The sequence below is a fragment of the Ceratotherium simum genome, chromosome 4, assembly GCF_057802395.1.
Source record: "Ceratotherium simum simum isolate JZ-2026a chromosome 4, ASM5780239v1, whole genome shotgun sequence".
NCBI classification, from domain to species: Eukaryota; Metazoa; Chordata; class Mammalia; order Perissodactyla; family Rhinocerotidae; genus Ceratotherium; species Ceratotherium simum.
Window position 1 is genome coordinate 1,473,315 of NC_141903.1, and position 25,236 is coordinate 1,498,550.

General features: G+C 60.2%; 2 protein-coding genes across 9 annotated transcripts in view; one reads left to right on the top strand and one right to left on the bottom strand.

Annotated features, from left to right (window-relative positions):
- Nucleotides 1-5,598, bottom strand: part of SQSTM1 (sequestosome 1) — a 13,832-nt gene extending 8,234 nt beyond the window's left edge. The window contains exons 1-5 of one of the 2 annotated variants that reach the window (XM_087429200.1): nt 5,355-5,598; nt 3,106-3,201; nt 2,130-2,359; nt 1,882-2,023; nt 975-1,055 (exon numbers count right to left, since the gene is read on the bottom strand). In XM_087429200.1, coding sequence (XP_087285326.1) covers nt 975-1,055; nt 1,882-2,023; nt 2,130-2,359; nt 3,106-3,201; nt 5,355-5,559 — 754 coding nt within the window. In that variant the 5' untranslated portion in view covers nt 5,560-5,598. The remainder of the gene's footprint in view (nt 1-974; nt 1,056-1,881; nt 2,024-2,129; nt 2,360-3,105; nt 3,202-5,354) is intronic. The other variant, XM_004428428.3, reaches the window with a different exon arrangement.
- Nucleotides 5,599-12,767: 7,169 nt separating this feature from the next.
- MGAT4B (alpha-1,3-mannosyl-glycoprotein 4-beta-N-acetylglucosaminyltransferase B) lies at nt 12,768-25,139 on the top strand. 7 transcript variants are annotated; one of them, XM_087429207.1, is made up of 15 exons: nt 12,768-12,854; nt 20,676-20,861; nt 20,945-21,085; nt 21,161-21,294; nt 21,692-21,738; nt 22,040-22,153; nt 22,349-22,424; nt 22,542-22,656; nt 23,038-23,168; nt 23,337-23,444; nt 23,555-23,748; nt 24,121-24,199; nt 24,280-24,367; nt 24,453-24,565; nt 24,667-25,139. In XM_087429207.1, exons 1-15 carry the CDS (start codon nt 12,800-12,802, stop codon nt 24,688-24,690), a joined length of 1,605 nt encoding a protein of 534 aa, XP_087285333.1. In that variant the 5' UTR covers nt 12,768-12,799; the 3' UTR covers nt 24,691-25,139. The 7 variants fall into 7 exon arrangements, with proteins under 7 accessions (XP_087285333.1, XP_087285332.1, XP_087285331.1 ...); XM_087429206.1 differs by lacking the exon at nt 12,768-12,854 and adding an exon at nt 15,398-15,706 and having other exon boundaries at nt 23,576-23,748; XM_087429205.1 differs by lacking the exon at nt 12,768-12,854 and adding an exon at nt 15,399-15,706 and having other exon boundaries at nt 24,289-24,367.
- The last annotated feature ends 97 nt before the right edge of the window (nt 25,140-25,236 follow it).

Consider the following 25,236-nt stretch of genomic DNA (forward strand, 5'->3'; position numbering starts at 1 on the left):
GACTAGCAGACATGGTGGGCACTTGCTAAAGCCTCAGAGCTCACACTTTGGGCCAGGTCACACCACTGTGGGGGTGCATGCTGCGGTTCACCCACCCAGAGGCCTACTGGGAACCTGGTGTCACACACAGCACCTTCCTCCACCACTCCCTGCTCCCTAGCAGTGGCACAAGCCCAGCACTCAGGAAGCACCCGGAAAGGTTGGGGGTTGCAAAAGAAGGGAGGAAAAGAAAAATGGCCTCTCAACCAGCTACTCACCCAAGTCCTTGAGTAAACCCCGAGGCTCACATTAGGGGAAAATGCAGACTCTTCTTCCCTCAAAGGACAGACAGGCAGAAGTGGACAGGCCAGCCTTGCAACTGAGCCTGGTCACCCTCCCTGTTGGGGGATTATCCCAACCAAATGTTGGCAGATTCCACTTCACTCCATGTGGAAAAAGCACGATAATTTGTCAGGGAATTCAACCTTGTTTGTTTGTTTTTGTTTTGTTTTTTTTTTGTGAGGAAGATCAGCCCTGAGCTAACATCCGTGCTAATCCTCCTCTTTTTTTTTTTGTTGAGGAGGACCGGCTCTGAGCTAACATCCATTGCTAATTCTCCTTTTTTTCCCCAAAGCACCAGCAGTTGTATGTCATAGTTGCACATACTTCTAGTTGCTGTATGTGGGACGCGGCCTCAGCATGGCCGGAGAAGTGGTACATCGGTGCGCACCCGGGATCAGAACCCGGGCCGCCAGTAGCGGACTGCGAGCACTTAACCGCTAAGCCACGGGGCTGGCCCAGGGAATTCAACCTTGAATGGCCTGTGGTGTAGCACCTGGCAAAGGTTGATGTGAGACAACAAATCCTTACAGTCTCAAGGCCCAGCAGTACCAATCCTCCATAGCGTCCCAGAGAGAGCCACCAATGGCCACCCATACGCCAAAGTTACTAACACGCCCCGCTGACACCAAAGGACAGGCAGGGCAGCCACTTACCCAGAGGGCTGAGGGCGGCTGCCACACTCTCCCCTACGTTCTTGAGGAAATTCACACTGGGATCCTCCGGCGGGCCAGAGGCTTTCATTTTAAAAAAACAAAGATATATTTAATTCAAAGCGTATTTCTCAAGGCCTCAGATACCCATGTCAGTCCTGTCACCTTCGCCTCAGGCCCCTCCATCCGAGCCCTGTCCTGGCTGCCTACACTCGCAGTGCCTTCCTCTCCCACTCCCATCCAGCCACTCCCCGGGCTCCTTCCTCCTTCAGAACTGCTCCCCCTTTGTCTGTGATCCTGGTGATTGGAAGCCCATCAGGGGACCCAGTACACAGTATAAAATACTGGCCACATCCTAAGTATGTTATTTACTCAAAATCAAACAAATATCCCCACCTTTGTCCCAAAGGATGAGCTGAATCAAAGGACACAGTAAGATTAATAAAATCAAAATAAAACCAGAATCCAAAAATCTAGAATGCAAGCTCTGTGGAAGTTTTTAACTTTATGACTATGTTCAAAAAGACTTGACAAGTTTGGCTCTGACTTTCCTGACTACTAACACAAAAGAGAAAGGAGCACATTACTGAGATGGAGGTGCTGGAAGGGCCTCCCTGCTGTACATGAGGGCGCCTCAGAAGGGCAGCATGGCGAGGCGGGAACAGGGCAGCTGAGCCAGGCCTGGACTGAGTCTAGGTTTAGTGCAGGTGAATTAGTGGCCTTGGGCACTTAGGTGCCTCAGGAAGATAATGGTCCACACTTTGCAGGATTTCATGAGAATTAAATGCCATGAATGGCCGTGAAGTGCCCAGCCCAGCCACGAGCACAGCAGGAATTCAGGACACGGGGAAGGCCAACTCTGTCAGCCCTTCCATCTCACCCTTCAGAAGCCAGGAGATGCAAGCCTTACCTGATTCCGCAGCGGGGCTGGGGCGGGCATCCCCAGCTCGAGGGGGACGGGGGCTCCAGTTCCCTGGTGGGCCCATCTCCCAGCCAGGCCACCCAAAGTGCCCGTGCCTCAGCTTGCGGAGCCAGCGGCTGTGAGAGAAGCCCTGGGGAGGAGCAAGCAGAGGGGCAGGGTGCTGCCAGGTCAGGGGGCTCCTTCCACCTCTCAGCCACCACGCAGCCGTCCTAGGCCCGCAGGGAGGCCCTGCTCACCTCAGAGAGGTGCCCGAAAGGGCTGGGGAAGGCAAGCTTGCTGTGCTCCCTGTGCAGGCCCTTCCCCTCACAGCTGGCACACAGGTCGTAGTCGGGGCAGACGCTGCACTTGTAGCGGGTCCCCACCACTGGCCCATTGCAACCATCACAGATGACGTTGGGGTGCACCATGTTGCGGGGTGCCTCCTGAGCACATGGTGGACGATGGTCCCGCCGGCACTCCTTCTTCTCTGCAGGGAGAGCAGAGAGATGTGAGGTGGGGTCCCACGAAGTCTCCCACTTGTCACGACTGCGGGGCTGTCAGCGGGCCTCCGGCCCCGCTCTCCAGACACCAAGTCCACACAGAATTCAGTTGCTCAAGTGGCAAGAAAGCTACCTGAGAATCTGCCAGGAAGTTCCCAAGCCCCCGTCCTGTTACCCAGACACATGAGGCCCAGGCAGAAGAGAAGCAGCAAAGAGCTGGGTCTGCACCACTTTGGCCTTGCCCCTCACTAAAATAAACGCCACAGAACTCCCAAAGTTGCCCCCAGCCCGTGGTGCTTGGTCTGGGCACAATCAAGAATGAACCCAGAGGGGCCAGCCCGGTGGCAGAGCGGTTAAGTGTGCGCACGCTCCCTGCAGCAGCCCGAGGCTTCTCAGATTCGGGTCCTGGGCGCGCACCGACGCACCGCTTGTCGAGCCATGCTGTGGCGGCGTCCCATATAAAGTAGAGGAAGATGGGCACGGACGTTAGCCCAAGGCCAATCTTCCTCAACAAAAAAAAAAAAAGAGAGGATTGAACCCAGAGACCATCCAATCCCACCACATGGTGGACATGGACTCCTTTCTCAGGCCAAGCATAGCAATGATTAGGTCCCTGTCTTAAACAGCCGCAGGTTCCTCACCACTTCTTTGGGGGAATTTCTCCATAATCTCAAGCTAGTTTACTCAGTAGGGAGCACCTGGCTTCAGGCAGCACCCCACAGCAGCCCCTTACCTTTAATGTAAATACGGAAGATGTCATCCTTCACATATGACATGGCCATCATCAGTTCCTCGTCACTGGAAAACGCAACCAAGTCCCCGTCCTCATCTAGATTGTTTAAAAGACAGCACTTGAGCACCCAGGGGTTCTCAGCTGGACACCAGTGCCGAAAAGGGCTGAGGCCAGCGCTAAAGGGGCACTTGCAGGGCTCTACACTGAAGCCCACCTGTCTGAGCCAGAGGGAAGCAGGCTGAAACCAGACTGCCCATTCACTCTGCCACTGCCTGGAAGGTAAGTACTTCAGCTGAGCCCTGGGCGCTTAGGAGGCAGAGTGTGTGCGTGCAGTGGCAGCAGCAGCCTGTCATCTGCCCCTTCAGAAGGTGCTGCCTCAGTCTACAGCCAGCAAGGCCCCAGCCCATCTTCCACTGTGGGAGGTCTCTACCTGTGATCTGCTCCGGGGGGGCCCAGCTCCTCCAAAAGCCTTGGGCCTCTTGTGGTTTAGGAGAGTAAAGTAGATGAGTACATCTGCCTGCTGTCTCCCCCAGCAAAGCTAACGTTATGTATTGGTACGTAGTCTCCAACCTCTAGATGCTGGCTCAGAGGGCTGTAAAGCACCACATGCATCTGCAGGCTGGGCCAGGTCTGAGGGCCACCAGCCACAACATCCACCATAAGAACAGGGCAGTGGAGGGCCGGCCCTGTGGCGTAGCAGTTAAGTGCGCTCGCTCTGCTGCTGGCAGCCTGAGGTCAGATCCCGGGCGCAGACAGACGCACCACTTGTCAGGCCATGCTGTGGCGGCGTCCCACATAAAGTGGAGGAAGATGGGCACACATATTAGCTCAGAGCCAGTCTTCCTCAGCAAAAAGAGGAGGATTGGCATGGATGTTAGCTCAGGGCTGATCTTCCTCACAAAAAAACAAAAAAAAACAGGGCAGTGTCAAAATGTAGAAACAACCTAAACATCCATCAGCTGAGAAATGGATAAACAAAACGTGGTCTGTCCATAAAATGGGGTATTATTCAGCCACAAAGAGACATAAAGTACTGACACACGCTACAACGTAAGTGAACCCTGAAAACATGCTAAGTGCAGAAACCAGTTAGGAAAAACTAAATATTGTATGATTATATAATGCATATAAATTATATTCCATTTATATATTTATATGAAATGTCCAGAATAGGAAAATCCATAGAGAAAAAGAGTAGATTTGTGGTTACTTGGCACTGGGGGGTGAGAGAATGGGAATGGGAAGAGAGCTAACAGTTCCTTTAAAAGTACAAGTTCCTTTAAAAAGTGATGAAAAGGTTCTGAAATTACGATGACAGTTGCACAAATCTGTGAATATGCTAAAAATTGTACACTCTAAATGGGTGAATTGTATGGTATATAAATTATAGCTCAATAAAATCATTACCAAAACAAACCAGGAGCTGGCCTAGCCAGCTGGCAGCAGTCCTGAGGGAGGTCCCAGCACTGCCCCTCCAGGGGCCGCCCGCCTCCCTCCCAGCCACAAAAACCTCCCAACTCCACCCCAGCAGCCACCAGTTACACCAGTACAGCAAGAAACTCAGCTCGTTCCTGGGCTTCTGTCCCTACACCAACACTTCTGAAAAACATTTTGATCCTGTCCTTCTGACCGCTGCCAATGGAATAACGCCTGGACTTGGCCAGGTCTGGGCTTCTGTGATGTGTCCCTGACCTCCCCTGCCCGCCGGCCCGGCGCTCCTGGCCAGGCCGCACCGCCCCTGGTCCCCCCCACGCCCAGGCTTGTTTACTGACGTCAGTCCTCTCCCCACCGCCCCTTCCTACGCGTCTGCCCACTCCAGGCGCTTCCACGGCATTATCTGAACCCCCACCTGGCGCCGGCAGACCCAGACTCGGCAGAGCAAGACGTCTGTAACCTGAGTGCCCGCCTGACCACCCTGTGCCCGCCGCGAGCCGGCGAGGACGCCCCAGCGCGCCCTTGCCAACATCTGCGACATCATAGCTGGGGGAGGGACGGCAGGTCCCGCCCCGGGGCCTCAGATCCGCCCGGAGACCCCGGCAGCGCCTAGCTCGAAAGCGCAGCCTTGGTCATCACACCCGGTCACCAAGCTGGCACCCGAAGTCGAACTGGGGTCGCACGCCGGCCGCCGCCCACCCAGTGAGCCGCCACAGCAGACCCCTGCAGGCGCCACCAGGCCCGACGAGAAGAAGGAGCGGCCACCCGGCCCGCGGGCAGCCTGCGTCACCGCCCCGCGCCGCCGGCCGGCTCACCGCGGTAGTGCGCCTGGAAGCCGCTGGGCCGCAGCGCGGGGAACAGGGCGGCCACCCGGCTCAGCAGCCGCTCGCATGGCCCGGGGCCAGCCACGGCCTCAGCTTCTGCGTCAAGCTCAGGGCTGAAGCAAAAGCTGAAGCGGCGGATCTCGCGGGCCGCGTCCTCCTTGCCCAAAAGGTAAGCCTTCACCGTAAGCGACGCCATCACCAGGTGTCGAGGAGCAGGAGCGCAGCCGGCAGCGGCTATCGCGGGCGCGGCTTTTGTAGGGAGCGCGGGAAGCCCCGCCCCGCCCGGCCTCCTGGGAGCGGGGCCTGCGCGCTCCCGGCCCCGCCCCCCCGCCCGGGCCGCCGCGCGCGAGCCGCCCTGCTGGGGCCCCGCGCCTGCCGCCCCCTCCGTCCCCGCCGCCTCATTGGTGACCACTGTCGTCACAGTCCCTAGTACACCAGGGACCCCGAAAGGCCGGCCCAAGGACTCCGACAGATGTCTGGACTCTGGTCTCTGCACCTGGGGCAAGGGACCCGCTGGGGTCCCCGCCCCAGACCCCTCCCAGGCTTGGATCTGACCATGACTCAGCAGAGCAGAACGCTGGCCGCCTGGGGATACCCAGCGCAGGAGGGAGGGGGGCGACAGAGGCCGGAAGCCAGAAGGTTCCTAGGTGCTCATCAGGCAGGGCCGGCCGGAATAAACTGGCTCCCGAGGTTCTGTCCCGACCGCAACTCTTGAGAACCCCGCCCCCATCCATTCAAAGCAACCAGCTTCCCAGGTGGCAGCCCACTCCACCACCCCTAGCATCCTCCATGATGGCCTAGCCTGGTTACCTGGCCACAGCCCCTTACTGGTGGAGGGACATACCCCCCAATTCAGGCGTGAGCACCAGAGGAGCTCCCAGTTGAATAGAGCACACTGTTGAGAGGTGCTGGAAGAGCTCAGAGTGCCCCCACCCCACCCGGGCTGGACGACCAGCTAAGGCTTCCCGGAGCCTCAGTCGTCAGAGTGTTCACTGCAGCCGGAGAGACTCCCTTTGGGCGCCTGGGTTCAGTTCAGCAGGCGATGTCCAAGGACCTGTGGAGTCTCAGGCCTACTGGACTCACAGGCAGCCCAGGGGGCAAACCAACAGCTCCCCAGTTAGGAACCAGGAAACACCGCTTTATGTGATGAAAGTGACCTGTTCGCAAGGCTTGGGGAAAGGGGGTCGTTGGGGGGGATGGTCTGGGAAGGAGGTGAGTGGGAAGGGTATGTCACCCTATGAGGTCTCCCAGGTGGGGTCCTGTGAGTAGAAGTTCAGACCTGCTGAGTCAAAGTCATGTCCTTTCCATCATGGTGGGGTTTGTGAGAGCAGGTAAAACCTCAAGGGATGGGAAACCCAAAGACCACAGAAAGTTGAGTGGATTTAGCTAGTCAGGTACAAGGGTGACACGCCCATGGGAGCACAGCAGGGACTTGTCCATAGGTGTGGCTGGTCCTTCCCAGAGGGCTCCAGAGCCGGCCTTGGCACCCCTGCCCAAACTGCCCTGTAGAGAGGATGGTCCCGTCTCAGGCCCCTCCCTGCACCCCCACTGTGAGCCTGGGAAAGTGACCCTCTGCCCACTGCCCTGCAGACAGGGTCAAAAGCCACAGAGGGGGCAGTGCTGGGCAGCGGGTGCAGCAGCCCACAGGCACCCACGCCCGTGACTCAGCAGCCTGGGAGCCTCGCAGCCCCCAGCGGGATGGGCCTAGGGCCAGGCTTCCCGCCCCCCAGAGCTTCAGCATCCGGGTGTGAGGGGGTGGGGTGCCCAAGGCAAGCCCTGTGGCTCTGAGGAGCGGCGGGTTTCAGGAAGGGCCCAAGTCGCAGGCCCCGTCCTAACAAGCAGCGGAGATGGAGGCCGCCGGCAGGAACGCCTTGCCCTTCGCCATTTGGCCCCATCTGGGGCCGTGGTGGGTTTTCGGGGAAAGATGGAGAGCTCAGGAAGAAAGGGGGTGGCAGGAAATAGAGCCCTGGCAAGCAGCCGAGAGACCTCCGCCCCTGGGGAGGCCCAGCTCCGGCCTTCCCAGCATGCCCCGCGGCTGAGCAGGCCCTCGCCCTGCCCTGCCCTGTCCCTGCCCTCCCCCACGGCGGGTGAGAGGTAAACAAGGCCGGGCCGGGGAACCCCCTGGCAGGGCCCCTTCCGCCTGCCGCTGCGTAGTCAGGTGGTCTGGCCGGCAGTGAGTCAGCGTCTCATGACCGCCTCATTACAGGGGGGATTCCCCGGCCCGATGCCACCAATCTCAATGACATCTTACCAGCCAGCCAAGCACAGGGGTGGGGAGTGGCTGCATGGGCCTCTGTGGGACCCCCGGAGCCAAAAGAGCCCGCAGAGGCTAGGATGGCAGGGAGGTGGCAGCGGGGAGGCCAGAGCCAATCAGACCCTATCCCCATGAACCCGGGCCTGCTTCTGACATCTGCTGTCCTTCCACTCCCTGGGCTGCAGGGAGCTCCCCCAACCCTTCCTGTGCCTTCTCGCCCCCTCCCCACCCTCCAGAACATGGCACGAACACTCTGCAGCTGGGGAAAGCTTGGCACCTGAATAAAAAGACCGACTATCCAACCAGCCCTGCCATCTTTGGGCAAATGACCAGTTTCAGTTGCTTCATCTTTGAAATGGGGCTGGAGTGGGATGACTTGAGTCGCCTCTCCCAAGTGATGCCCCTAGGTGTGCTAGTTGTTGTTTGTCTGCCTTTGGGGGTGTCAGCTTCAGGGGTGCTGTCAGGAAGGAAAGAGGCTACAGCCTACAGTGGAGGTGAAAGAGTGGGGAGCAGAGACAAGACCTGAGTCGAGTTTCTGGGAGACTCTGGGAGCAGGGGGGCCAAGAGATCATCTGATTTGGTCTGGTGTGTTGTAACTACCTCCTCAGTTCCCCCCTCCTCCCTTCCAAAAATAATCCCATCCTTTGACAAAAGTTTTCTGAAGTTCCCTTTATTTTCTTTGCCGTGTGGAGCCAAGCCTAGAGGTGGGTGTTGGGGGCAGCCAGAGACAAGGCCACTGCAGGACTCAGGCTGAGCTGCCCCTGGCCACCGTTAAGATTGAGGATCACAAGGGATCAAGCCCCTCCTGACCTCAGCACTAGGCTCAAGGGATGCGTTTGTCTCTCCGTGGGGAACAGGGTCGTGGATGGGGTGGCCTCCAGGCCACACTGCCCTAGGACCCATCTGCCACTTCATTCCCCTCTCTCACTCCGGAGGGACACAGCCCATACTTGGTCCTAACCAGGCCCACTCATTCCACCTGGTGATTTTCTCCTGGCTCCTCCCCCGGCCTGAAACCCTTTCCCTGCTGTCTAGAGAGGCAACCTCCCACGCTAAATGGCACCTCCTCAGTGGGGGCCTTCCCTGACCACCCCCTGGGGAAAATCCCCAGGTACTGGACATCACTTCGTTTTAGCCCTTCCTGCAAAAGCCCACAGCCTAGCCAAGAGGTGTGGGGGGCTTTGGGGGGGGGCAGGGTTCTCAAAGAAAAGGGGTTCAAGTCCTCGGTCATCGGGGAAATGAAATAGAGCCACGAAGAGGCACAGCTGGAGAGTTAAGTAATGCCAAGTTCTCGGGGCGTGGGAGCACTGGGCCCTCCTGCACGGCTGCTGGAGGGCTGGAGCAGCCGTTCTGGGCTTTGCTGCCCGCACTAGATGCGGGGGCGAGACGCCTGCGCCCGCCTGGGGGCCATGCCATGCGTGTGGAGCAGTGGAAACGACTCTCACCTACGCCGCATGGGGGAAGGTGAGGCTGACCGGCTAATGCGGGGCCTTGTCTGCGTATCAGGAAGCCCGGCGCCCAAGATCGGCGGAAACCCAAAGCCCGACGGGCAGCGCCAGGGACCTCTCTGGCTGAGACCCCAACCGCGCGCGCCCCGCTCAGAAGGCACGTGCGGCCCGGGGCGGTAGCCAAGGGCGGGGGGGGGGGGTCCCTGGAGGGGTGCCGCCTAGGAGAAGACTGGACCCGCCCCACCCCACCCCAAGAGGCATCGGCCAGCCAGGCCCCCTCGGCCCCAGCGTGTGTCTTTGGGCTCCCGGCGCTGGGCGGGGTCTTTGCCCGACTGAGACCTCCGGTCAAGGCTTCGGTTTCCCCGCAGCGACAGGGAGGGCACACCTCGCTCTCCACGTCAGATCCGCTGGTCGTTAGTGGTCTGCTCGGCCCCGGGGTTCCGGGCCCCTAAGGTGGTTCTTCAAGGGGGTGCGGGTCGGACGAGGGTCAGGACTGGGATCTCAGGGCCCCGCCCCTCCCTGGCCTCTCCCTTCCTCCGTGGAGACCTACCCCCGGCCGGGCAGTGTCCCCAAAGCAGAGGGCCAGCCCGAATGCGGAAGGTTCTGGAAAGATGAAAGGAGCCACGAGGTGTGGGGAAGGGGGGCTGTGAGGAGACCGCGCGGCCACCCCAGACGAGTGCACCTAGGCGTCCCAGGCCGATCAGAGGCCGGAGACCTGTGGAGTCGCCAGGCGGGACCGGCTGACAACGGCTCGAGGCAGAGGAAGAAGAGGAGGCGTGGGAGAAGGGCGGGGGGCTGGGGCGCCCGAGGGGAGAGCGTGGCGCTCTCCGGAGCGGGTAGGAGTCTGGGGTCAGGTGGAGAGAGCGGCTCCTGCGGGTCAGGCTCAGGGCCCTGTCCCTCCTCTCCCCCTGTCGTCGAAAACTTTCTGGAAACGTTGTCTGGCTTTGCGGATCTAACCCTTTCGCGTGCTCCAGAGTCTCGTGCGCGGCCCCCACCGCCGGGCTCTGGCACCCGCCGCCGCCTCCGTGCCGGGGACTCACCGCCTCCCCCCGCCCGCGCTGCCCTCTCCCCCTCGGCCTCGGGGCCGGACTGCTGCTCCGCGTCCCCCCGCGCCCTCTGCGGCTGGCGCGCTGTGGGTCCCCTTTGCCAGGCACGTGCGGGAGCCCCGGCGGCGCGTGGGGATCGTACGAGTGTCGCCCGTAGCGCATCCCCGCGCCGTGTAACCCGGACGCTCCGGGGCGGGGACGGCGCGGGATGGTCCAGGGCGCCCCCTCCCGGGCCGCGGCCATGGGAGCCACCAGGCGACCTAGCAGGGCGGGCCGGAGCCAAGGCGCCGCGGGGCCGCGGGCAGGGTGCGCCGGGGCTTCGCGCGGGTGACCAGGAGTGGCTGAGGCTGCTCCTCAGCACCCCGCTCTGCCTGGCGCCCGGAGTTACCGTGTGGCAGGCCCTGAGCCGAGGAGAGAATGTCACCAACAAATTGCCCAGAGAAGCCCAAGGGTGGGTTTGGAAGCATTTAACTGTTTTTCCAAATTGTTTTTTTTCCCTTTTTATTGTGTTAAGGAGGTGCAACCACCAACCGCCCTGAACCAGACCAAGCCTCACCACAAGAGCTACGCCCATGACCTTTGCCTTATTTTTAATGCTAAGATCTCTCCAGCAGGAGCTTAGGCCTTATCACGGTAAGCTGCAGTGTATGTGGAAACATGTTTTCCTACTGAGCCTGCGAAAGCAAATACCCGCCTCTCCTCTTTGAATATTCATTCCCACCAGATATAAAAGCTCCTCCTACCCTTTGTTCAGGGAGCCATGACTTCGGAAATGATTCCACATGGTCTCCTATTTGCAAATATACCTCACTTTGTGAGACAACTACTTCTGGTGGAGAGTCTGATTTAACTCACCAGGAGGGGAACCCACTTTGGTTTCAGCAACAAGAGAGGGTCTGAGGGCGCTGCAGGGCCTGGGCCTCCAGGAGACCATGCCGCAGTTGGCAAGATGGCCTCCACTGCGACCTGGTTAAAAGCTTATCAGGTGGGGAGAAGCTGGCAGCTACTGAGAAGGGCACAGCCCCCACTGGGCGGTAAGGACCCACACTCCCCCACCCTCAGGCTCTGCAGTCTTGGAGCAGGGGCTGAGGGTCCCCAAGACAGGCGTTCTGATGAGGGAAGGGGGTAAAGCCCTCGCCCCCAGGTTTTATATGCATTCCCCAGTCACATTGCCCTGCTCAATTTCCATCCCTTTTCTGGATGCAAATTTTCTTTTGGGGATCCATTTCTCCCCTACCATTGGGGGTAGGGTGCTGTAGGCACATGACACATGCTTGGCCCACCAGAGCATTTGCTGAAGCAACTCCTCCTCTCCCCTGGGTCAAATGGCTACCTTCACTTTCCCAGGGAGGCCCTCTGTCCTTTGGCACAGTAGTTTCCCCCATTATAAGCTTTCTGAGCCCCACGAACCTTACCTTTCCAGCACTGGGCACAGTGGCTATGGGCGGGACTCTGGCAGGGCAGGGACCAGGTAGATGTCAGCACACAGTGTGTCTGTGTCTCTAGTGACTCAAGCACGTCTGGCCCATGATGGACACTCAGAACATGTGTTATAAATGAATAAGGGAGTGAGACATCTCAGGAAAGGGTCGGTGGAGGGATGAGGTGAGGGATGCTCAGGGCAGGCCTGCCAAACTCTCACTGTGCCAGAGTCACCGTCAGCCTCTGGAGAAGACCAAGGAACCGTGCTTAGAAGCATGTTTTGAAATGCATAAAAGTATATCACATTACAAAAAGACTACTGATATTGAAATGCAAATATCAAAATATAAAAACACACATTTGTGATATAGAAATATCTGTGATTCTTTATTAACTCATTAACTTATGAGATAAAGAGGCAGGACTAATAAATACCAGAAACATGAAATAGTTGTGTGTAACCATTATTGAAGTGTCTGCAACACCTATAGTGAGTGAAAAGCTCTGTGATTTGTGTGTGGCAGTCACAAGCACTACTGTCACCTTGGGCCCTCCAGGACCAGTTCAACTGACCCCATCTTATCAAGAGTAATGAAGAAATTGTCTTTCAGAAAATTTGCAGTCACATTAGCCAGGGCATGCACAGAAGAAGAAATCTTGACTTGAAATGACTGTGGAACCAAAGATTCTCCTCCCCACGGAACCAAAGGACCGGGGCATGACCGAAACACGACCGGAACTTCAAAGTCAGACTCTCATCAGAAACGAGGGGTCTGTCATTCAGGAAGATCCGGTGTTTAAATTCCTTCCCCACCTCATCATAAATGTTTAGAACCTTACCATAAATGCTTGAAGCCCACCAATCAAAACCTGTCCTGCCAGCATTTCTGTGTGCCAGGCTGTTCTCCCTAACCTCTTAAATTTCACCCCAAATCCTGAATCAGGGAGACAGATCTGAGGGCACGCACCCCTGTCTCTCTCCAGGTCGATCTCGCAGAATAGAGCTGAATTCTCCCAAAAGCCGATGCTGTAATTAATTGGCTTGTTTATACACATCAGGTAGGAGAACCCCATTTTTGTGCGGTAACACTGCTCATTCTCCTGGACTTTGCTGCCTCCATTCATAATTGAAGGAAATACCAACTTTCCGATAGAGGGTTAGAAATTAGTGAAAATAAAGATGGATTTTTTTTTTTTCCTCATCTCAGCTGGACCTGCCCAATTCTGGATCCCTGGCCCACAGCTTAAGAAGCCCTGTGAAGAAGGATGGAAGGACTGGCCACCTCCAAGGGCTGTCCCAGAAAATCTCCAGGAAGGCAAAGTGAGCTGAGGGCTGGCATGTAATCCCAACACAGAAGGGCATTTTCACTCTGTGGGAAGCAAGAACAAAGGAGTAGGGGCCCCAGCCTGGGGTCTGAAGGGAAAGTAAGACTTTTCTGGGCCCACTTGGCTCCATCCTCTCCTGGGTGGGGGGTGGAGTTGCTGTCCCCAGGCATGAAAAGCTGAACCCTTAGGTGAGGGGGTGCCCCACCCTGGGCCGCAGGGTGACAGGCAGAGCTCACCTGCCTGGAAGTGCCTGGAGGGAGTCTGAGCTGCAGGCAGGCCCTGAGGAATTGATTACTGCAAAGGCACCGGAGCAGTGGACACTGGCCAGGAGCCCAGGAGCGAGGCAACTGCTGCTCCTGTTTCCGAGGGAAAAGTTGGGAGTGCAGAGGCTAGAGTGAGGGTCAGGCTAAAGGCCTCCCAGCACTGGGACGGCAGGGCCCAGGCCCAGAGAGGCTCTCAGCAACAGTGGGCAGAATGAATGAATGAATGCATGCAGGAACTAATGAATCAAGGAACAGTGGGCCTTCCCTCACTATGATGTCACTTCTGTAAACCCTTGGTGACTTCACCCCCTTAGGCTTCTGCTCTCTTTCCATGACCACCCCACTTCCAGCCCCCTTCTTGTGGGAGCACCCTGGCTTTCCTTCAGGATGTCTCTTGTCACCAGTGACAACCCTGGCAGGGCAGTCAGGCCTGGTGCTGACCCATTATCAGACAAGTCATGGGTGTGTGTCCCTGACATGGCCCACAGGACCCCCTCCTGGGATTCTGATGGGGCAGAGGTGAGGAGGCATGGAAAGGCAGACTGGCTGGGGGAATCTGGAAGGACTGCCCTCAGTCTCCACCACCCAGACCCCTATGGCTGCCCAACCCCAGCCATCAGTTTTGGGGTATGGCCCCCTCCAGCCTACTCACCTAGCCCCTCGCCCACTCTCCATCCCTCCAGAGCTCACACTTCCCAAAATCAATCACCGTTCTTCTCCCGGGCCCTGGTGCTAGGCAGTCCCATTTCTGACAGAGGCCCTGTACTCCCCAGGCATCAGAGCAGAATCCCACCCTCCTCCTGGGCCTCCCTCATCCCTGTTCCTCCTCTCCAAAGCCAGAGTGTGGAGGGGGAGGAGACTCAGATAAGCTTCCCAAGCTTTAATCACTGACGGGCCATCTCAATTTTTACTGCTGTAACAATTTTCCTTAAATCAACTCACTTTGAAACTTAAATACACATTTAGAAAAAAATTTAAACCCTTTATATCACAGTCCAAATGAAAAACCATTATCCCTTGCCACAAATAGAAGATGCCTGTGAAAATATAGGAACACAGAACAAGACAGTTTCCCCCAGAAGGCTCCAACAAGGCCCAGTCTCAGTTCACCAAGTTCATTAGCAAGTAAGGAGAGCAGCGCTGCTGTGTCAGCATTGGAATCAGGCCTGCAGGAAATCCGAAGCTTCATCACTAGCCTGGCCTCACCTGCTCCTGGCATCAACACCTCTGCAGAGGCGCATGCCCAGACCCTGGGGCATCCCGCCCCAGGTGCAGGCCTGGGCTGGAAGAGGAGGATAGATCTCTAACTAATGTCTCCCAGTCTGAACCCACCCCCAAGAGTGGGCCTCCCGATGTCCTTGCAGCCAATGCTGGGAACCAGGACTCAGGAATGGTGCCCAGGCCCAAGCAGGGAAGTGGCAAGGGCGCTCCCCCCAGTTCCTGCGCAGGACAGTCCCTTTACTGTCTGTGCCCTTCCCGGTTCCACAGTGGGCTGGGGAAAGCCTGCAATTAGGATAGAAAGAAGGTGTAAGCGCCCTGCGGTGAAGGAGGAGGCGACGCTGGACCGTTAGGGGTCGCAGCCCCCATCACTCTGTGGTTTCGCCTGCCTCCTGCCCACCTGCGCCTGGCACCGGGAGGCCAGCCCCGCTGAGTGTCCAGCACCCACACGCATCGGCTCTCTTACTCCTGAAAACGGCCCATTGTCCCTATTTTGACTGCCCGTCCCCAGCACCCTTTATCCGGCAGACTAGAAAGAGATTACGGGAGGGGAAGAGCCCGTGGGCGTCGGTGCAGGCAGCGGCCACTCCGCTGAGCCTCCCAGCTGGAGGCAAGACCAGCTCCAGCTATACCTTTCCCCTGCCCCCACCCAGACCCCTCAGACCAGGGGGAGAGGCCTGAGGATCCCGAGTAAATGGGTCTGGGATGCCTGTGATGTATGGATCTGGGGGAGGGTTCATAATGGAGATGTTACCGAGAAGAGGTTGTGAGGCCCCGGCGTGCCGCCTCCACCGCAGCCGACCCGCACTCACGAAGGCTCCAGCCTCGACCTACCTGAGGCGGGAGCCCGGGTTCCCCAAGGCTCGGGACGCGCCAGCGCACGCGGGGCCGCTGTCCCCAGACGGGAGGGCGGGATCCCGGGCGCGGGTCGCCCACCCCGCCCCTCGCGGTGCCGGTGGCGGCGGCGGGTGATGCGGCCCCTTTAAATCCAGGCCGCCCCGCCCTGCGCGGCCGACTCCGCGGCGGCCCCGGATTCAGGCCGGGCCGCGGCTCTCGCCGCCCAGCCCAGCCCAGCCCGGCTCGGCCCGGCCCGGCGCCGACGCCGCCCGCGCCCCGCAGGAGCCGTCCGCGCGGTGCCCGGCCCGGGCCCCCAGCTCCTCCCCGCCCCGGGGCCGGGGCCCCCGCCGCCCTCTGGCCCCCGCGCCCCGGCCCCGGCGCCCCGGGCCATGCAGCCTCGGCCCCGCTGGCGCCCCCCGCGGACCCGAGGAGATGAGGCTCCGCAACGGCCCCTTCCTGACGCTGCTGCTCTTCTGCCTGTGCGCCTTCCTCTCGCTCTCCTGGTACGCGGCGCTCGGCGGCCAGAAAGGTGAGCCCCTCCCCCGCCGCGCGCCCGGCGCCCGCACCTGGGCGCACCTGGGCTCCGGGCCCGCGCGGGCTCCGGGCAGTGGCCGCGGGAGGCGGCCGGAAGCCGACGCGAGCGCCCCTTCCCCGCCCGGGCGGCGCGGGAGGACGCCCCTCCCATCCTCGCCCCAACTTGTTTGCTGCCGGAATCACGAAATTCTCCTCCGGCCTGGACTGGGCCGCCCCGCCGAGCGGTTGGTGGGTTCCCGTGCGGCGCTCGGCCCGGCCTCTGAGTACAGTTATGCCGATGTTAGGGTGGTTGCTCCCACTGGCCAGCGGGGGACCTCGGAGTTCTCAGACGGATAGAGACGCAAGGTCACAGAGGTGGCTGTGACTAGGTGGTCCCCAAGGTAGCAGCTCCAGGCACCTGGGCGTGAGCAGGCGGTGTTTCTGAGACAGGTGTGAGGGCGCAGCCAGAAGTCCGCGCATCCATCCAGCACTGCAGGTCCTGCTCCCCGGGGGCTCGGCAGCCCTCCTCCGCAGAGACCTGGGTGCTGGGGAAGCCTTGCTGTGGCTGCTGGCCTGGGGAGTGTGTGGAGGGCTTCATGAGCAGCCAGCCCAGCCCGGCCACCATTAACTTATTTTGTGTGACCTCATTGGGCCACCGCCACCCACTTGAAGTTTGGTCAGTCTGGCCAGTACCCTCCATGGCCCTCGGAGTGTGGCCAGCAGACTTGGGGCAGGGGCAGCACTGGCTGGAGTCACTGGGTGTTGGTTGAGGTGGCTGGGGCTTGTGGGGGGCCTTGGCCCAGGGCTCAGGAGGCGGGCGCAGGCCCTTGTCCACTCAGCCTGCAGCACAGGAGGCGCTGGGAGAGCTGCTTCCTTCCTTCCTGCCTCTTGGCCTTCCTGTGGGAGGCCTCAGCAGGATCAGGCTGCGGCCTGCTAACCCTCTCATCACTCTCACCTTCTGCTTCCTGTTTCCCAACAGCGCAGTGAGGCAGGGGAAGGAGCTGGAGCCTTCCTGATCCTCCAGGTCCCCTCCTGGCTCCTGCCTGCCCAGCCCAGCCCACTGCAGTCCTCCTGTTTGGGTGGAGGCCTGGGCTGCCCTTGGGGCACAGGGAGGGCATGGCTGGGGCAGAGTTCTCTACAGCTCTGTACGTGAGGTGTGCCACCTGGAGGGAGAGCATGGCTGGAGCAGAGTTTTCTATAGGTGGAGTATGTCACCCGGGGCATGGCATTTTGGACCCTTATGGAGAGTGGCTACGTAAGCAGACTGGCATGGAGACCAAGGTGGGACCATATCCGTCAGGCTGGGGCACATTTGTCCCATTGTGGGTGAAATGACGAGCCCTGGCGCTATGTCTTTGGCCAGGCTGCAGTTCCTGTGTGCCTCCTGCAGCAGCCCCATGTCCTCAGCCTGATGTCAGCAGCTGAAACGCAGGGCCTCCACTAGGACACCATCTCTGGGGGCCTGGCTGGCCACAGGGAGCCAGTGTCCCAGAGCAGTGGAGTGAGGGGGATCCCAGTGGCTCCATTAGGGCTCACTCTCCCTGAGCAGAGCATCCAGGAGGCTGGCACTTCAAGACTCTGGCGACAACGAGAGCACCCCCAGCCAAAGAAGTGTGGGGCTTGGATGCAGGGGTCCTTGTCCCTGGGGCACAGAAGCCCAGGAGCCGGTGAGGTGAGGGGGTGTCACTGTTTTGGGGGGCACAGGAGGACCAGGTCTTTGGAGGCCTCAAGAGAATCTTGAATCTGGGCTCTCTCTGAACCTTCTCATTGTTAGATGTAGACAATTGAATTAAGCCTATGGAGATGCCATACTGGCCCTTGGTTTCCAGTTTGCAGCGTGGGGGGAGCTCAGCATACGGCTGGCTCAGGCACAGATACTTAGAAGAAGGGCAGAGAAACCCAGATCTGTAGGGAAGGGTGGGCAGGAAGCCAGAGAGGAAGGAGGCAGCAGAAGCAGGTGGCATCCTGGAAGCCAAGGGCCAGGAAGGACACACACGCCCTGGCAAGACAGAGCCTGGATTCGGGTTTGGGTCCATCTTTGACCAAATTTGTGCAGCAGCTCTGCTAGCTCGCAGACGAGCCCTCAGCCGAGCACCTGCTGAAGGCCCATCCCCAGGGAGGACAGCACACCCTCCAGGGGACTGGCCTTGGCCACGTGACCCTCTCCAGTGTCCAAGCTGTTCCCTCTCCTCAGTCCTGGGCCGGGCTTACCCCCCAAGCAGCCCAGACTTCAGCAACGATGGACACCCTCCTTGACCACTGGGATGGTGGGTGCAAGTCTGGGAGAGCGGTAGATACCTGCTTCCTCGCCACGCCCCAGCCCCACCTGTAGCTTAACAGTCTCCAATACTCTGGCCACAGCCGCAGTCCTTCCCTGGGGCCAGCTGCACCTGGGGCCAGGCCCTCACCGCCCCCCCCCCACCACCACCCTGGAGTGTGAGGGTGTGGATGGAAGGAGAAGCCAAGTGCCCCTCAGCTCTAGCTCTCAGAAACTTCTGCCCTGCCCCCCAGAGGCCAGGGGCACCCCAGGCCTCTGCCCCTCCCATCGTTTGAGCTGCCTTCCTAGCCCACTCACCACTTGAGTCCAGTCACCCAGCCCATGAAGGTTGTGGAGTGCCAGGATGGCCTGGCAGAGGCCTGGCCTGAGGCTCAGCCCATGGGGGTGCAGTCACAGAACTTGAGTCTCGTCAAGGACAGAGTGGACCCCTGACCGGAGAAGCCAGGGGTGAGGGTCAGGTGTGGGAGCTTGCAGGCAGGGCGGGAACAGGGCAGGCTGCTGAGGGACAGGGCCTGCAGTGTTCAGGGAAATGACAGAACGGTGGGTGTGGGCAGGAGCCAGGCCCAGGAAGCCCTGGGAGGGGAGGCCAGGGTAGAGAGCAGGGTGATTCAGGCAGCAGTGCCCAGCACTGCCCGACCTGGGGCAGGCTAAGGCTGGACAAAGCGTGGCCTACCTAAAGGTCCAAGAAGGCCAGTGAGGGAGAATAAGGGCAGCAGTGGGGTGGGCGTGAGGCCTTCTCACCCCCCACTTCACAGAGGGCCCTACCGCAGGGGGCTGCCTTAGGTGTGGCTAGGGGCACAAGGGCTGCCCCTGCAGGATTCAGTGGCTCCACCTCACTGGGGTGGGCATTGGGGACCAATAGGCAGGTGCGTGGGGTCTCAGCCAGGCAGGAGGGAGGCCACCTGCAGTGTCTAGGCAGCTCTGAACTCCTTGCTGCTGGGCTTCAGCACCTCCAGTCCCCCTCCCTGTCACTGGCGGTGGGGTAGGCAGGTGCGTGTTGGGGGTGGCCAGCTCCCGTTCAAGGGGTCGGGTTTCCAGGGTAACCTGGCCTCGGAACCCTGTGCAGAGCCTCACGCATCCGGATCCGGTAATGTGACTCTCTCTCCCTCCCCCACAGGGCTGTCCCCAAGCTCAGAAGCCGGGAGTGGCCTTGGCCCTTAGCCCCAGGGGGCAGGGTGTGGGAGGGAGGCTAGCACAAGCTGGGTTTAGAATGCCTCAGGGAGGATACGGCCGGCACCCTCTCCCTCTCCCTCCTCCGAGGGTCTTCCCTTTCCCCGGACTTAGCACGGAGACCTCTGTCCCCCCAGCTGTAGAAGGGGGTATGTCCTGAGGTGACCAAACTTTGCCTTGGTTGTGACCTTTGGTGCACAGGGCATGCTGAGGGCTGTGACCCCGCCAGGGATCAAGGAACAGAAGTGCTGCCTGGAGTGGGAGAGGACTTCTGGAAGGCGTCCTAGACTGGGAGACTTTGAAACCAGGCCTTGAAGGCTACATGGTTTTTCCTTCGGCCCAGAAGAGAAGGGGGTCCTAGGCAGAAGCAGCAGCATGCGTGAAGGCATAGCCGGACGATGAGGCAGAGGAGTTGTGTGTGATGGCAGATAGAGACGGCAGAGAGATCAGAGAAGGTGCTGAGCGCGCCCTAGGCGGGACCTGCTAGCCCCAGCTGCAGGCAGGGTGGCCTTTGTGACATTCTTGCTTGCTGGGCCCTGCCAGATCAATGGAGCCAGACACTTGTGCCCCGGGGATTCCTCTCCACCGTCAGGCAGTCCCACCTCTGTGCTCTCCTGGCCTATCTGCACCCCTAATGCCCCAGCAAGGGCCAGCTGAAGGTTCTGACATAGGTCCCCCAGGATGGCGTGCAGACCCTTTTAAGTAGCCCAGGCCCAACACGGGTCTCCAGAGAAGCAGGCCTCAGGGCATTCAGAGCTCGTGTCCCCTCTCTGCCCACGGACTCGGGAGTGATCCTGGGCTAGTTTCTCAACTTCATTTTCTCGTCTGAGCTCTGGGTGCTGTAACTGCAGCAGCCCCCTCGGGTGTGAGACTGACAGAATCCAGGGCTGGTGCCCAGTGCGGAATGAGCAACCAAGGCCTGATCCTGACGACAGTGATGGATGGTCCCTGAGGCTCAGCCCTACTTGGAGGAGGGAGAAGGAGTCCAGGGAGGTTGTCTGTCCCCAGAGGGCCTTGGGGGTGGGGCTGCCTGTGGTCTCCTCTGTGAAGGGGGCTGGGGAGCAAAGTGCAGAGGCTGAGAGGAGGGAGAGGGGAAGGCTGGGGGCCTAAGAAGCCCCTTGAGGAAGGGCTGGGTTCTTGGTCCCTGGATGGGACCTTGGGTGTCCCGTCTCCTGGAAGGAGCAGATTGTGTGAGAAGAAGCCAGAGGGGCTCTGGGAGCCGCCCGATGGAGAGAATCCAGTCTGAGGCTGCTCCAGCCCCTGCTTGGGATTGTCCTACCTGGGGCTGAAAGTGATCCTGCAGTCCTCCCACTTCAGATACCTCCTCAAAGGAGGACATATCGGGGAGAGGGCTAATCTCCCTGGTGGAGGCTTTTCTCCCCCAAGTGTGAGCGTGAGTGTGACCTCAGAGTGTCCCGTCTGTACCCTCAGGTAGAACTGATGTAGGTGGGCTATAGCACAGATTGGCTGGCACACTCAAGGGGCAGTGGGTCAGCTCCAGGCTGCCCCCTGGTGACAGCGTGCACACCACCCACAGGCGATGTGGTGGACGTGTACCAGCGGGAGTTCCTGGCGCTGCGCGACCGGCTGCATGTGGCTGAGCAGGAGAGCCTCAAGCGCTCCAAGGAGCTCAACCTGGTGCTGGACGAGATCAAGAGGGCCGTGTCGGAGAGGCAGGCGCTGAGAGACGGTGACGGCAATCGCACCTGGGGCCGCCTGACGGGTGAGCGGCGGAGCAGGAGGCGGCGGGGGAGGTGGGGCTGACCGAAGGCCAGCCATCTGACCCGTCCCTTCCCGACCCACCAGAGGACCCACGACTGAAGCCGTGGAACATGTCGCACAAGCACGCTCTGCACCTGCCCACCGTCTTCCACCACCTGCCGCACCTGCTGGCCAAGGAGGGCAGCCTGCAGCCGGCCGTGCGCGTGGGCCAGGGCCGCACTGGAGGTAGGGGCGGGCGGGAGGGGCAGAGACGGGCCGGGCCGTCAGGCACCCCGCCGTGCTGACCCTCGCACCCTGCAGTGTCGGTGGTGATGGGCATCCCCAGCGTGCGGCGCGAGGTGCACTCCTACCTGACGGACACGCTGCACTCGCTCATCTCGGAGCTGAGCCGGCAGGAGAAGGAGGACGCGGTCATCGTGGTGCTGATCGCCGAGGCGAGTGGGCTGGGGTCGGGGGACATTCAGAGGAGGACACACGCACAAAATAACAAGGAGAAATGAAAACAGCAACGTTCAGAAAAAGCTACCAGAAGTTCAGCTGTCAGTTTGATTCACAAATTTATCAAGATAATGTTAACGAGAAACATTTTAGTGCCCCCTCTTGGAGATGCCAGTTACCTAGTTCGCCACCCCCCCACGGACCGAGGTACCCCAAAGGGCTTTTTCGGAGGCACCTGTGGCCCCCAGGCCCAGCCTTACTTGGCCCTCAGGATGGGGGCTCACTCCCTCTGTGTGTGGTGCCATCCGCAGCCTGCACCCTTCCCTCAGCCCCTTCTTCCAGGTCATTTGTGGTGGCAGCCCAGCTTAGGGAGGGCACTTGGTCTCCCCACAGACTGACCCACAGTACACCTCGGTGGTGACAGAGAACATTAAGGCCTTGTGAGTACTGGCAGCCTGCAGAGCTGGTGGAGGGAGGACCATTGATGGGCTCTTGGGTGGGCAGGTACCTGCCTCCCCCTTCCCTCTGTGGGAGAGGGTGCTTCCCCTCTTGGCTGAAAGGCGGTGGAGATGTAGAGGTGGCCCAGCCCCTCTGGAGCCTCACTGCCTCGGTAGGATGGGTGTGGTTTGGGGGATGTCTGCCTAGTGGGCCTTAGGAAAGGGACTGGGTCTGGCTAGCTCAACTCTGCCCCCACTCCAGTCCCTGGAGGTTGCACACCCACTGGGCCTTCCTGTCCCCTAGGTTTCCCACGGAGATCCATTCCGGGCTCCTGGAGGTCATCTCCCCTTCCCCCCACTTCTATCCTGACTTCTCCCGCCTCCGAGAGTCCTTTGGGGACCCCAAGGAGAGAGTCAGGTACTAGCACCCTCTGCCTGTCCTCTCAGCAGCCCACCCACCTGTGCTGAGAACCTAGGCTGTTGGTGTCTGAGCCCCAGGCACTTCCCTTCAGTGCATCTGTTTCTCCACTGGAGGACCTCCGCCTGGGGGGAGGGTGGTAGCCACCCTGGAGGTGGAGGGTTCTGAGCTCCTGAGGCACCACCCGGCCCACAGGTGGAGGACCAAACAGAACCTCGATTACTGCTTCCTCATGATGTACGCACAGTCCAAAGGCATCTACTACGTGCAGGTCAGCTCTGAGACCCTGCTCTGCCCCCACCCCCGACCCTGGCTGGGCCTGGGTGGGGAGCCCTGCCTGCCCCTCTGCCATTCTCAGTCCAGCCCCCTTCTACCCACCGCTTTGCAGCTGGAGGATGACATTGTGGCCAAGCCCAACTACCTGAGCACCATGAAGAACTTTGCACTGCAGCAGCCCTCAGACGACTGGATGATCCTGGAGTTCTCCCAGCTGGGCTTCATCGGTGTGCCACCCCCATCCCACCCCACTGACCTGACCAGAGCCCCAGGCCTGCCCATCATCACCTCTCTGTCATCACCTCTCAGCCCGCTGCCCTGCTCCCCATCCCCAGTACCATGCAGTGTCGTGCTGTGAGCCTTCGCCCAGATCGGGCCCTGCCTGGAGTGCTGGCTGCGGCCCCTCCTGGCCTGCTCCCGCCCACTCTCTGCATCGGGGATATTGGGCTCACCATTCCCATCTGCCCCCTTGTACCCACCCCTGCCTGCAGCCAGCCCACACGGTTTGCTGTGAGACCCTCCCCAGTGGCCCCCACAGGGATTAAGAGGAAGTAGAACAGGGCAAAGCTGCCCACTCAGTGCCCCGTTCCCCCCACTCCCACCTCCAGGCAAGATGTTCAAGTCACTGGATCTGAGCCTGATTGTGGAGTTCATTCTCATGTTCTACCGAGACAAGCCCATTGACTGGCTTTTGGACCATATTCTGTGGGTGAAAGTCTGCAACCCAGAGAAGGATGCGGTGAGCAGGGGCTGCACAGAGGCGGGTGGGGCGGTGGGGCGTGCAGCCTCCAGCATGGACTGTCAGCCTCCACACGCCGGATGCAAGGAAACTGCCGCTGGCTGCGGGAGGCCCTGGCCTGGGAGGTGGGACTGAGCTGAGCCCTAGAGTGTCACCCTCCCTCCATAGAAGCACTGTGACCGGCAGAAGGCCAACCTGCGGATCCGCTTCAAGCCATCCCTCTTCCAACACGTGGGCACGCACTCCTCGCTGGCAGGCAAGATCCAGAAACTGAAGGTGAGCTGTTCCCCACTTGAGCCTGGCCCAGGACATGCAGAGCTGGGCTGAGGGCGGGGCAAGGGAGTGGCAGGGCAAGTCCAGGCCCCCTCTAGCACCGGTGGTTGCAGGACAAGGACTTTGGGAAGCAGGCACTGCGGAAGGAGCACGTAAACCCACCGGCTGAAGTGAGCACGAGCCTCAAGACATATCAGCACTTCACCCTGGAGAAGGCCTACTTGCGCGAGGATTTCTTCTGGGCCTTCACGCCTGCGGCAGGGGACTTCATCCGCTTCCGCTTCTTTCAGCCACTGCGTCTTGAGCGGTCAGTGCCAGCACCCACAGGTCCACCTTGGAGGAGGGTGGCTACCAGGGTATAGCCCTCACCATAAATTTCTGGACCTGCATATGTCCCTCTGTGACCCCCAACAAATTACTTAACCTCACCATGCCTCGGTTTCCTTGTCTGAAAAGTGGGGCTCATAATGGTAGCTACCTTGTAAAGACTAAGTCAGGCAGTGCCCACAGGAGCTCAGTGACATTGCCCATCACCATCGTCCCTATGAATAAGGCCCTGGTTGCCTGGTGCAGCCTCCCCTAGGGCCCACATACTGCTCCCCTGGCCCAGGCCTGGCCTTTTCCCTGCTGGGCGGCCCGGCCCACCCCTGCAGCAGCTCACAGGCCTGTCTGGCTGCAGGTTCTTCTTCCGAAGTGGGAACATTGAGCACCCGGAGGACAAGCTCTTCAACACGTCTGTGGAGGTGCTGCCCTTTGATGTGAGTGTGAAAGGTGTGGGTGTGCACTGAGGCCTGCCCTCCCCTAGCCCCTGGCTTCAGCCCCTTGATTTTGCCCCCAGAATCCTCAGTCGGACAAGGAGGCCCTACAGGAGGGCCGCTCAGCCACCCTCCGGTACCCCCGGAGCCCTGACGGCTACCTCCAGATTGGTGAGTGGGGTCAGGTAGGCAGAGGTGTGGGAGAGGCTGGGGGACAGGGGCCTTGGGACAGCCTCTCAGCGCTGCCCTCCCCCAGGCTCCTTCTACAAGGGTGTGGCAGAGGGCGAGGTGGACCCTGCCTTCGGCCCCCTGGAAGCACTGCGCCTCTCCATCCAGACAGACTCTCCGGTGTGGGTCATTCTGAGTGAGGTGCGGTGCGGCAGGGCAGGGCGGGGCGCCGGGAGCTGTTCCGAGTGGCTAGACCAGGGCTGGCTCCGAGGCCCCACTAACCCTGAGCCCTGCTCCTCTAGATCTTCCTGAAAAAGGCTGACTAAGCCAAGGGCTCCTGGCTGCACTTCACTGGCCCTGAAGCCCAAGAGACCTGGGATGTCTGGCTGCTGCCCCTGGAGGGCCAGTCCAGGCGCCGCCACCCCAGCCTGAGGGGTCCTGCCTGGTGACCGCTGGCGGCCTGGGGTCTCTGCTGGCCTAGAGGCCCCAGGAGCTGGTGCTGCCCTGCGCCGGGCCACAGGAGTAGGTAGGCGGCCCCCACACTGTGCCTGAGGCCGGCCCTTGAGGCCTGGAGCAGTTCGCACTTGAGGCCTGGAGCCAGGCCGGTGGAGAAGAGCTTCTTCCTGGGTGCCAGCTATCTCCGGCGCGAACACTGGAATGCATATACTACTTTCTGTGCTGTGTTTTTTATTCTTGGATACATTTGATTTTTTCACGTAAGTCCACCTATACTTCTATAAGAGCGTGACTTGTAATAAAGGGTTAATGAAATGCACGCCTCCGAGGGAGAACCCCGAGCTCCGGGTGGTGGGGGGAGACCCGGCGCCCCCAGCCCCACCCGCAGCCACGCCCGCCACGGAGGGGGACTTGCC